This window comes from Cynocephalus volans, chromosome 16, assembly GCF_027409185.1.
Source record: "Cynocephalus volans isolate mCynVol1 chromosome 16, mCynVol1.pri, whole genome shotgun sequence".
In the NCBI taxonomy this organism is placed as follows: domain Eukaryota; kingdom Metazoa; phylum Chordata; class Mammalia; order Dermoptera; family Cynocephalidae; genus Cynocephalus; species Cynocephalus volans.
The window spans coordinates 50,640,284-50,652,358 of NC_084475.1; the positions used below are offsets into that span (position 1 = coordinate 50,640,284).

General features: G+C 37.4%; 1 protein-coding gene across 1 annotated transcript in view; it reads right to left on the bottom strand.

The window, feature by feature from the left end:
• PTPRD (protein tyrosine phosphatase receptor type D) overlaps nt 1–12,075 on the bottom strand; it is a 290,275-nt gene that overhangs the window by 140,493 nt on the left and 137,707 nt on the right. Inside the window, exons 16-19 of the mRNA XM_063080420.1 lie at nt 9,793–9,910; nt 3,350–3,937; nt 2,813–2,913; nt 1,734–1,993 (exon numbers count right to left, since the gene is read on the bottom strand). Of these exons, the coding sequence (XP_062936490.1) occupies nt 1,734–1,993; nt 2,813–2,913; nt 3,350–3,937; nt 9,793–9,910 (1,067 nt within the window). The remainder of the gene's footprint in view (nt 1–1,733; nt 1,994–2,812; nt 2,914–3,349; nt 3,938–9,792; nt 9,911–12,075) is intronic.

The following is a 12,075-nucleotide window of genomic DNA, read 5'->3' on the forward strand; positions in this document are numbered from 1 at the left end:
TGAATCCCTGAAACATGCCTGGCACTATAACGAGTGGCTAAAAAATATCTTCTATGTCTATGGCCTTGATGATGGTTTCAAGGGTGAATACTTATTCCCAAACTCTTAAGAGTTGTACACAGTAAATATGCACATCATATAAAATACACATAAAATTAAATTCATTAACTTCTTCTTGATTTTTCATTCTTTAGAAGAAATGGCAGCTCCATTAATTTCCTTGTCCAAGCTCACATCTTGTCATCGAAGCAGCCAATTCTTGCTGTACTCCTACTCCAGTATATCTCACCTTTGCCTCTGCATCCTACTTCTACCATCATTATCTTACTTTAGGATCTTGTTATTTGCCAAGAGTCAATTAGCTATGTGATGGCTTCCCAACAATTTTCTCTACCACTATCTCTGTGGTGCTCCAATCCATCCAACATTCTAACAGTCCATGGACTACTTATAAATGCCTCTCTGCTTGACCTTCAAACCTTTTAGAGCAAGTTTCACCTAAACTTGATGACGTGGGATAGAAGAAAAGAGAAAGGGTCTAGCCTTATCCCAAGTAGGTAGTTCATGTCTAACATGCAGTAGACGTTCAATAAACATTTCCAAAAATGGAAAAAAAAAAAAAAAAAAAAACACAAAAGCAACAACCTGGGTATTATACAAATGGTATCATTCCACTGTCCTGCACAAAGACCTTCCATAGATTTCCATCATCTACACAATCTAGGTCCAGCTTCTGAACACAGCTTGGCTCTTGGATGCCTCCCTCTTCCCTCTTTAACCACTTTTGCCCAAGCGCTCTGGGTTCCAGCCTTACAGTACCACTTGCTGCCTTTACACATGTTGCTGCCTTTTTCATATCTTTTCCCTCTTATTTTTGGTATGCCACCTTTTTGTCCTTTAAGATTAAATTCAGAAACTTCCTTGACGCATCTCATTCTATGTTAGCTACTTTTCAGATAAAGTATAACTCTATCATTAACACTTATCACATCTATTTCACTATATCCACCACTTTATCTAAAAGAAGCTCTTTGAAGACAGGAATCATATCTTTTTATATTCCCTCAGGTCCACCACAGTACTTGTACTTGATACATTTTGGTGAACGTGCAGTTGTCTTCTATTGCTTATGCAACCAACCAGCAATATGTCTATGGACACATTAATTGACTGGATCCAATTCTCTACTGCAAGTCCACCGGCCTCATACTATGCTCCACCCAAACAAAAAACTTGTATTTTCTAATGCTAATGTTTTTTTCCAATGTCATTTAGAACTTAACCTGTTGAAATTATTTCTATTTTTCAGCAGTGTCATGTACCGTTTTTATCTAATTTCCCAAAGTTTCTTTCAACCTTATAGCATTTTCTAAGACTTCCTCACAATTATAATATTTTGCCAAATATTAGGATTAGTCAGCTATTCCCCTAATTCCATATGCTACGTCATAAACTGCTTTATAGTAAGCACTATGCTCTTTTTGTCTTTATCTCCTTTAAATAATACTGTTCCTGGAGCATCAAAAAAACTCAATGTTAAATTAATGAGAATCTGTGTTACAATGGACACCAGAACACAGCACAACAGAACTTGGATAGCAAAACTGTAAGCCTATGCAGAAGAATCTTTTACTCTGCATTTAGCAATATACTTTTATAACCACTATACTGATATGTAAATGCCAGTTTACCGGCAATTCTTTCCTTCACCCCTAACCCTTCAATCAACTTACTTTATATTCTCATTTGCAGGTACTTCGGGCAGTTGCACAGTAATCATGCCATCTAAATTGGTCTTCCCAATGAAGGCAGGCTTGGTACGTAGTACATCTGGTGCGGTCTTTGCTGTCACTCTGTGCTGCAGCCCACCAGCACTGTTTCCACGATTTGTCAGTACAAATGAGTATGACTTCTCAGGTTTCAAGTTGACAATTAACTTCTGTGTGGCTCGGCCATCCACTTCTTCTACCATTTTCCCATCATCATAAAGAATCTAAAGAGATACAACCAATCAAACAAATTTGGCAATCAGAGAAGCAAAATGTATTTTCTAAATCAATGTGCACCTGCTTATGGAAAATATATATCAAGTCAATTCTAATTAGGGGAGATTCCTAAGCTGATATGTGTTCATAATTCTAGAAACTGCTGGTTTTTACTGTGTGATGACAATGTTTCTAAGTCTATTACAAATACGCAAAGAAGTATACAGAACTTTTCAATATTTGACCTGTCTCTTGTACGTGATGTTAATGAAATGTGTACAGAAGTGCTCTAAGTTTTTAATATATTACCCCCAATACTTTTTTCTAAAGATTTTAATTCCTCTTCCTAAATATATTTTTACTTTCAACACTGTTTCTCTACTCCTTATTTCATAAGCCTGTACTTCTTGCTAACATCTCTCAGTATGTCTTGATGGCAAACCAGGGTTTAAAATGTGCCAAGAACTCAGACCAATAAGCAAAATGAAAAACTTCAAGGATATTGCATTATACATAGGTAGAAACCATATAAAGTTCATTCTCTGGTGGAAAAACAAAAGCACTAGCTTAGATGTAAAAACTTCAAGTTCAAAGTAGTGGGTAACCTACAAGTAATGCCAGTCCTAGGTTTGAACTCTTGCCCCTCTTTAGAGTGGAACGGTCACACTGCCAAAGCACAAAACTCAATCTCTTGTGTGAAAGTCACAAATGAGAATAGCAAGTACCTGTGGCTGAATCAAAGTGGTCCCTATGCTCTGCAGATAACTTTACCAGATGAACTGTCCCCTCCACTTTACCCCTGATATCTTACAAATTAGAAAACTTACTTTGAAAGGCATAGCGGAATTATAATTCTCTGGAATCTCCCAAGACAGCAAGACTGAAGTCTTCATTACTGCTTTGACATGAAAATTTTTTGCAAACACTGCTGGAAAAGGAAAAACAGTGTATTTAAACTATTCCTAAAAACATATGACCTGTCCTTTTCCACCACGGACCATAGTGCCTGTGCTACGTACTGTCTACTCTGATCACAGAGAAAAGTGTGATTTGCCTACCTGCGTAGAGCATTAATCTTAATACCCCATTCTCATAAAGATCTCTCCTTTCTTTCCAATTCAGTCAACTATATTATGTTTTCCTTACCTGAGAACATTGGGGTGCTGTCAGCCAGACTTGCTCGACATTCTATAACTGAAATCTAAGGCATCCAAAATGTGATAAGTTTTACATACTTTACCTTTTTGTTTTTGCTGAACCTATTAATATGAATGGGCCGATCAGTTATGTATAGCTTCAAAATACTGATTTCCAAAGACTGAAATTCCTTTAAAGGAGGAAGGCCATAAGCAGACAAATCCTACCTTGATCCACAGGCAGTGTCCTGAACTGGACACTGGGACTATATGGCCCGGGCCCTTTGCTCGTGTGAGCACGTACTTTTACATCATATGTGGTATCTGGTTTTAAGCCAGTGAGTGTCATAATGGTGTCAGCGGGAACAATAAGCTGCTCCATTGGCAGAAGGGGGATGTTGATATCCCTATACAGAAGGGTATACTTGGTGATAATGCCATTTCTCTCTGCCAGGACAGGTGGCTGCCAAGATAACTGCACGGAGGTTGAAGTGATGCCTTCTGAGTGGAGGTTTTGAGGGAATCCAGTTGGTACTTCTTCTGGAACAGAAATCTCCTTCACTATCTCCTCCCCAAAGCCCACTTTGTTTCTGGCTGAGAGCCTGAAGACATACGATGCTCCTTTGTGGATGTCTGTAGCTGTAAAGTGATCTTCTTTTTCAGAGAACTCAAGAGTAGAAAGAGGCTCCATATCCTTGCGGCCATATTTTAGACGGTAGCCCTGAAGGGGTCCAAATGTGTCCACAGGTGGGTGCCACTGAACGAGAGCGGTGTTCATCTGAGTGTGGTTAATCACGAGCCGTGGTTTTCCTGGAACTGAAGCATATGGGAGACAGCGGTAAGACCAAGACATGGCACGTTCACATTTCAGTCATTGTCAAATGGGAGGACCGCTCTACTGGTATCCCCACTTTGTTATTTTTTTTAAAATGCCACATACCTTTGTAGAAATATGTTCCTCTTATTTATTAAGTTCGGCTGAAATACTAGAATTTGATAATGAATACAAAATGGAATTTATCATTGAAACAACAATTTAAAACAATGTTTTAACATTGTCATGTTTTCAACATTCACACACAAAAATTCATGCCACAGAAAAATGAATCCGGGTAAAAATTAGCCAATTAGATATAGCTCATAAGGATAATAATTATGACGATTACTTATGAAGGATGTGCAACGTAGCAGGTGCTTTGCTAAGATTATTGCAGGTAGAATCTCATCTAATTTACACATTCTGCACTCATTCTATGCTCCGAGTTGTTATTATCTCCATTTTTTGTAATTAGAAAATGAAGCCCAGAGAGGTAGAAAACTGCCCAAGGTCAGGTGTACAAGTGAGAAAGCTCTAAGACAAACCCAGCTCTGTGTGAATCCACAGCCCAAACATTGAATTCTATGCTGTTATGTTGCTTAAAAGTGTTTTAAAAAGTACAAAATTATGTTGCTTTAACTTACTGTGAATCTAATTTGTACTTTTTGTCTAAATTTAACATGCTCGTCAGTCATCATCATCAAGTTCTTCATCTGTAAAATGAGAATTATATCAAGTCCTACCTCATATTGTTTTTGTGAATATTAAATGAAGAATTTCATGTAAAAGTCTTAGCATAAGATTTTATATTAGTATTAATCATAATTATCAATAATCAGAATGTTAAGCTTTATGTGGTTAGGGGCTAGTTTCCCATAAGTAGAGAATTTATTTTTAAGTTAAATAAGCTAGATATGTGAAGAGTTCTAATCCACTCATCCAATGCATTATTACATTTGTAATTTTTTTTAATGGAGAGCAATTATTATGGGAATACACAAAGAAGGGCACTGATAAACAAAACAGAGCCAGGGATTTCTTTGGGGATGGTCTAAAGATGGTATATGGAAAAGAAAGTCTCACCAGAATCCAAACTAAACCAACTTAATAGAAAGAGGAAGAAAGTAGGAAGCGAAAAAAGCTTACAGTGATGGAAGACAGGTGATGAAAAACAGTATCATGGGGATGTAGATAAAGGCAAAAAGAAAAACATGAGAAACATGATGAGATGATGTATAGAATACGAATCTCAGAGATGATCTGGTTAACATCTTCATTTTATTCAGAAACTTGACACCCAAGTGGGAATGTGCTCTGACCAAAAACACATTCATTATGATATTTCTATCTTTAGGCAGTGGAGCAGTAGTTTTATTTCACATGCTGAGTAGATTCATAGTAACATACAAAATATGGGAAGAATAGTTCCTGTAGATTGAGCTAACCTACAAAGTATGGGAAGAATAGTTCCTGAAGTTTGTAATGGCAATTATACACATTTGTGTTGAAGGCTGGCTCAGGAACCAAACCATTGTTTCTTCGGGAAAAATGCACCCAGGATTTTAGCAACCAACTAACAAACTCTCAGAACACAACCCATTCATAAGTTAGAAACTGCTTCAGTTATTCCACTTACTTTTATTTTAAATATATTTACAATTATTTTAATTTAAAATAGCACTTTAAAGTAGATACTGGCAGACATCTTTAATTTCCCTTTTATACAGCATTTATATGATTTGTTCATTACAATGACAGTGATGTGCCAAGATTAAACACTTGAGTCTCTGCTGAGAAAAATCATGGTGAAATAGGGCTTTCAGCAGAGCATATATCCTTCATTAAATTAAACCTAGTTGAAACTGTTTAGTGAAAACACAACTATTAAGTCTCAACATTCTCCAGGGAGCAATAGATTTTATTAAATATTTTTATTAAAACTTTCCAAAATTCTGGTTCCAAAGAACCGCATAATAGTATGTGCACTGTGCGTGTTGTTTCTATAAGATGCATGGAAAGGTAGGACAATAAAATTACTCTTTAATTTCTTATAAACCACAAATACAGATTGCATTCTAATAATATTTGTCAGGTATACGTGAATAGAACATTATGGTGTTTCACTTTATAATATTGCTAGGGTACAAATTTGGAGAAATGTAATGGACTGGTAAATTCTAAGAAAAAGCCCCACTGATTTTATGAAAATGTACATCTATTAATCTGTGAGAATCAAAGCTTAGGTTGGAGTAATGTCTTTTGGTTTTTGATGCTGGCATGTTCTTTCCTGCTCTGGGATATAAAGGCTCATGGGCTTGGAATCGTGAGATTAAAGTGTTGTTCTAGAAGTAAGAGCATCAGCTCGGACCTCCCACACTGTGCCAGGAGCATCTCAATCTGCTCTCCACTGCCAGGCCCACAATGGTCATTCCTTCTCTGGCAGAAGTTTAACTAAGCCTGAAAACTATGAGACAAGCAGCCTGGAAGTACTAATGAGCACAAGCAAAGGTTCAGTAAAGAAACGAATGCTGAGGCAGCTAGAGGAAGAACTCCCAGTTTCACCTCAGGAGACTGGCCACATGAAGGGATGCCTAAAATCTCCATAGGTGCATGAGTAATAGAAAAACTAGATGCAGTGTAAATCGATTCAAGTAAGGGTTCTGGACAGTTGTGATATTTCATCCAAGGAACAACAGGATAAAAAAGGGAAAAGGATTGGGGAGAGTTGTGCATCATTGCATATATGGTTAAAAAGAATTCTCCAAAACTCCAAATATTGGCAATGGAACCTATTCCATTTCTGGCTTCCAGAAACTACATGGAGGAAACCTTTACCAACTATTCACTCTATTGCAAACACTTGTACACTAGCACATGGACATCTGAATGGAAACAAAGATAGATACAGCAGGGTGCCTGTCCTCTAACACATGCATACTGTGGCTGGGAAAATGAAAAGGTGGAGTAGATGGTGCTGTATGGGGAGTTGGGATCAGGGCTTCAGTGCCTTAGGGTTATTGCATGGACCACTTTTACAGGCCATAAGAGCAGTTCTTATTTCAGAGGCTAACAATTCTTATTCCAGAAAAACGAGCTTGAGGATTGGCAAGATGAAAGAGTCTTAAATAATCACTCAGGGGAGTTTGGATGTCATTTTTAGGAGTGTCTTAGTGAACATATTGAAGGAAGCAAAGACAATCTAGGTGCAAAGTAAATAAGCTAACTCTAATTTATATCATGACATGTAAACTCTTGTCTTTTTTCCATTTTCAATTCTTCTTATTCCCTTGTTATAGTCTCTCCTTTTAATCTTTTAGGACTTCAGAAATGGTACATATATGTGGTTGCCTTTTACCTCCTCTTAGCAATAGCAATCATTGGAGATCAACCAAAGCACTCAGTCTGAATTGTTCTAAATTTAGCCTCAGTTTAACCTAGCACCAAAGCAGAAAAAAACTCTAATAGGCTGAAACTAATTTGGTATTATTTCCTAATTCTCTATGTCATAGTCATCTTTTGATCATCCTTAAACACAGCAGATCGCTATAGTACTGAAATTCATGTAAAAATATACAGAAATGACAAACCAATGAATTTTCTGGTTGCCTTAAATCTCGAGGCCTCAGGCAGTAGACCAATTATTATGATACAGAAGAACGGGAGTATTAACAAAGAAACTATAACTATGTTGTAATCATTGAAACATAAAAGCTAACATTTTACTCAAAAGCATCCCTCAGGTTACATCAATCTTACATGGGTTACGTAAATTATGACCAGTACTCTTGTTTCAAAGATGTTTACAGATTCTAGAAACTATGTATAATAAACAGACATATCCCACAATCAGGAATTTTACTGTTAAAATAAAATTTCATGAGAATTCCTGAATTCTCCATGAAAGCTGCAACTAAATACCCTTATAATTGTGGTTATTAGGAGCTCACATCTGTGACATAAACTTCGTAATTCTTTACAGTCACATAAATATGAGTTTTTTGTAACAGTATACAAAATAAATCAATATGTTCACTAATTTCATAGGATAAGCCATGACTAGGGAATGCTTATGCAAAGGAAAACTGGAGCTTTTCTCTTAAAGGAATTATAAATATGGATCTTCCCACCTCCATCCCAGGGTCAGTGGGGAGGTCTTAAGAAAGTAAATGTGCAGGCATCTAAATCATAAGCATTTGCTATCTCAATGTGCAAGTCTCTGTGGATTAAGAGAGATTTGAAATTGTGAACAGAAATTCCAAAATAATTCTATATATGAATAAGAGCCACCATTCCAAATAATCATCTGTATGGTGACTAAAAAATGATAAACTGGTCTTACTGACATTAAAATAGACAGAATTATTTCTTTCTCTTGGATTCAGATCCTCCACTGTCTCCTCATTATATGACCCCCACCTTATGGGCAATAGGAGTTTCATGCTTCATATAAAACATTTCAGGCTTATTAAACAGTTATAAACGGGGATGAAGGAAATGTATTGTCTTCAGTTTGGGATCCAATTTCAGGGGCTTAACCCTGGTTGTCTATGCTTCAACAGTGGCTGGTTCTGTAGCCAGGTGGTAATCACGGCCCTCCCTGAATATGTCGCTCCTATGCAGCACACCAATTTAGCTTGATACAATGGTAGTCTATAAACTAAAAAAAAAATAAAAAGCAACCCCAGAAGACTCTGCCTTGAAGGAGTTTTGCCATCTGTAATCCTGCTGCTTGAGGCAGTTCCAGGTGGCAGGATGTGAGCGAGGCAAATCTTATGACATTTAAACAAATTTGGCAGTGAGCATGGCACCCAGGAGGGTACTCAGCATCACAGCTGTTCTGTGCTTTATGTCTTTACATAGAGGTGTGTTCCTAAAAAGTTGTGTGAGAAGTGATTCGGGAGGAGTAAATCAAATCATAGTTTAAATGTTCCATGGGAGATTGCTATATAAAGGGATTGGAGGAGAATCCTTTGGTAATTATCCCTTAATTTATTGGTTTTACAATGCCAGGTCTTCCTTCATGCTGGCTTTTCCTAACATGGCTGACCAAAGTAGCTCCAAAGAGCACGGAAGCAGCTTTGTTCTTCAGATAGGAGCAATTTTATATTATTTAGCTTTCCTGGTTTTCTTCATTCTTTTTTCTTTTTCCTATCTTTTATGGAGTTTTGCTTCTTTAGAATCCGCACAACAGGGGGTGAGGAGGAGAAAATGACCAAAAATCAAACTGTAAGTCATAAACCCAGTTCAAGATGGCAGCTCTTCTAAAGGGGTTTATTGTCGGAAGGGGTTGAAGGTGTTGTGGGACCTCCCTGCCCAGATGCCTTCACTCCAGACCTTCATAAGACTCACTCCTCAACATCAGCCAAGTCTCAGCTTAAACATCCTTCCTCTAAGAGATCTTCTTAGCCCCTATGGGGCTCTTGATCCTTAATACATAAACACCTTTACTTTTCATCTTATCACTTCCTGATATTTTATTATACATTCATTTGTTCACTTGCTAATTATACAATCATGGTCAGAAAATAAATTTTGGGAGGGCAGTGTCTTTTTCTGTTTTGTTCATTGCTGCATTCCCAGTACTGGGAACAATGTCTGACACAGAGCAGGTGCTCAAAAACATTTGTCAAATGACTGACTGAATAATTTGGACAAAGTATGGACTTGGATTGTTTTTTTCCTCCTGAACTCTTTTTTCTCTTGAACTAAAACACACAAAGTTTTGGTGCGTTTTACACAACCATCCATTTATTTCTTCTGATTTTATCATAATAAAAGCAGGACAGAAACCACACATACCATCTGGAAATTTAGTATTATTGCCCAAAGCACATACATGCACAGACGTGATTACCTGCCCCAGTGGTGGACACCAATTTGGGCTTGCTGCGAGCACCATCTCCTTTGGTGGTGTAGGCTGTGACTGTGAGGGAGTAGGACGTTTCAGGCTGTAGCCCAGATATGATCATGTCCTGAAATGACATAATAGCATAACACTGATTCAAAACATGCTGTTAATGCCCTGGGGGGAAAAACAAGACCATCCATCTTCACTCTGTGCATGCTTGAACATCCCTTGCAGCCATGCCAAGCACTAGAAATTTCATGCCTTGGGCTCATGCTATGGAGATCTGTTTTCATGCTGACACTGATGTGGGGTCATCAGGCATCCTACAAGGCACTTCTTAGGGGTAGTAGTTAAAAGCACAAAATGTGGAGCGGGACCTCTTGCATTGTTGAATTTAAACCTGCCTGTCATTACTTACTAGGTTGGTAATCCAGGGCAAGTGAGTTTACCTCACTGTGCCTTCATTTCCCATGTGAAAGTTGAAATAATAATAGGATCCCAACATTTATTTACCAAAAGTCTAGTAAGGACCTAAAGCTGTGATGGTTATAAAACCAGATGATCTTTGAACCGTTCCTCCAAATTGGAGGTTACATGGGTCTTCAGATAGAGTGTTGGCTATTAACTTGTTCTAATATTTTCTTTAGAGCTGCACATAACACACACATCCAGAGCAGTGTACAAACCCTTTCAGACTTTTAGCACAGCTATGTTTTCAAATTGAATATGGATAAATTTAAGAAAATACACAATGACGTTGTCATCCAAACCTAAACTCAATGTGAGTGAGTTGTTAAGTAAATGGATTGGATTGTGTGGAATACAGAAGGATTTTTCTGAGCAAGGCTATAATGGGTACCATAGAATTCAATTGTTGAAGCTGATCGTAAATATAACAGCTTTTGACAGTGTGCTTTCTCAAAAGAGTAGGAATATCATCATTGTGGAAATTCAAGAATTTCAGATACTCTCCTGAAGAGCCATTGGAAATTTGATTCTTCCAGATAAATGAACTATTTGGGAGAGATATTTTATTTTCAAGACCCTGGATTGGTTTCACTAACATTATAGAGGATACAAAAAAAACCAAGTAAACCAACCAAGAGCAGTATTTAAAATTATTACACCGGCTATTCCAAAAAAATATGATGGGTAAATGCTAGTATTATCACTTCCAAGGTCCCCTTCACATGCCACTGGATTACTGCTGAAAAGCAGGCAAGGCTAGCAGGAAAAAGAAGCAAGTCCCCAAATTGTATGGCAAGAAATGTATGCACTCTGATCCTTATATAACTTTCTCATTCATATAACTGGGGTTAGACACATATATCCTTCCTTTTGCCCAGGTTGTTATAGGATAACATAAGGCACACAATTTGAAATCGGTCAAGTCCTCAGCAGTGGTATATAACCTCAGCTGGATACACCCGTGTCTGCCATGGTCATATCATCTTCTGAATTACATTTTCTTTCTTTAAGCTGTGAGTGTACTTCCTTCTCATTTCGGTATCCTCTGTGAGGCAGTGTGACTGATACCATGGCCATAGTCCTTTGCTTTCACTGTCTCCTCCTGTCACAACTATACCTTAATTACATCCTGCCCCTGCCTGTTAAAAATTGGTATTCCTGAGGTTCACTTACAGTCAGTCACTGATCTACTGAATTTTTCTCTAGTCCTGGAAAAACTGAATTCATTTCTAAACATTGAGTAATTATTTGTGCCTATATCCCAAATGTATCTCCAACCCTGACTTCCCTCCTAAGCTCCAGTGCCATAAACATTGTAAATATCTGCTGGACGTTTCTCTGTGATTATCCAGTGTTACCTCCAGTTCAACTTAGCTAAAACTTAAAAATCATTCCCAGAAGCAGACTCCCGCCTCCTTACTTCCTTATGTTAATGAATGGTAACACATCTTTGAACTTGTGAGCTGTCTGACCTCTCTCTCCTACTCAAGTGCTTAGTCAGCAAGTTTTTCTCAATTCTTTCTTTAAAATGTTGATCATAGCTGTTCCATTTTCATTTCTGCCTCAACCCTGTTGACTTGATATCACTTCATGACTAAATTAATAACAGAATTCTTTTTACTTGCTTTCCTATTTGCTGTTTTTTTTACTCTCTAGTCTATCCACTAAGTCACTGGTTTATAAACAAACAAAAAAAAATAGATGCAAATAAAAAATGTTAGATTTTATCATATATTTAAAGGTAAAGTATGGTTATGTAAACCTTTTATGTTAGTTAAACATACAAATACATATGCATTGACCGGGTTATGACATATAATC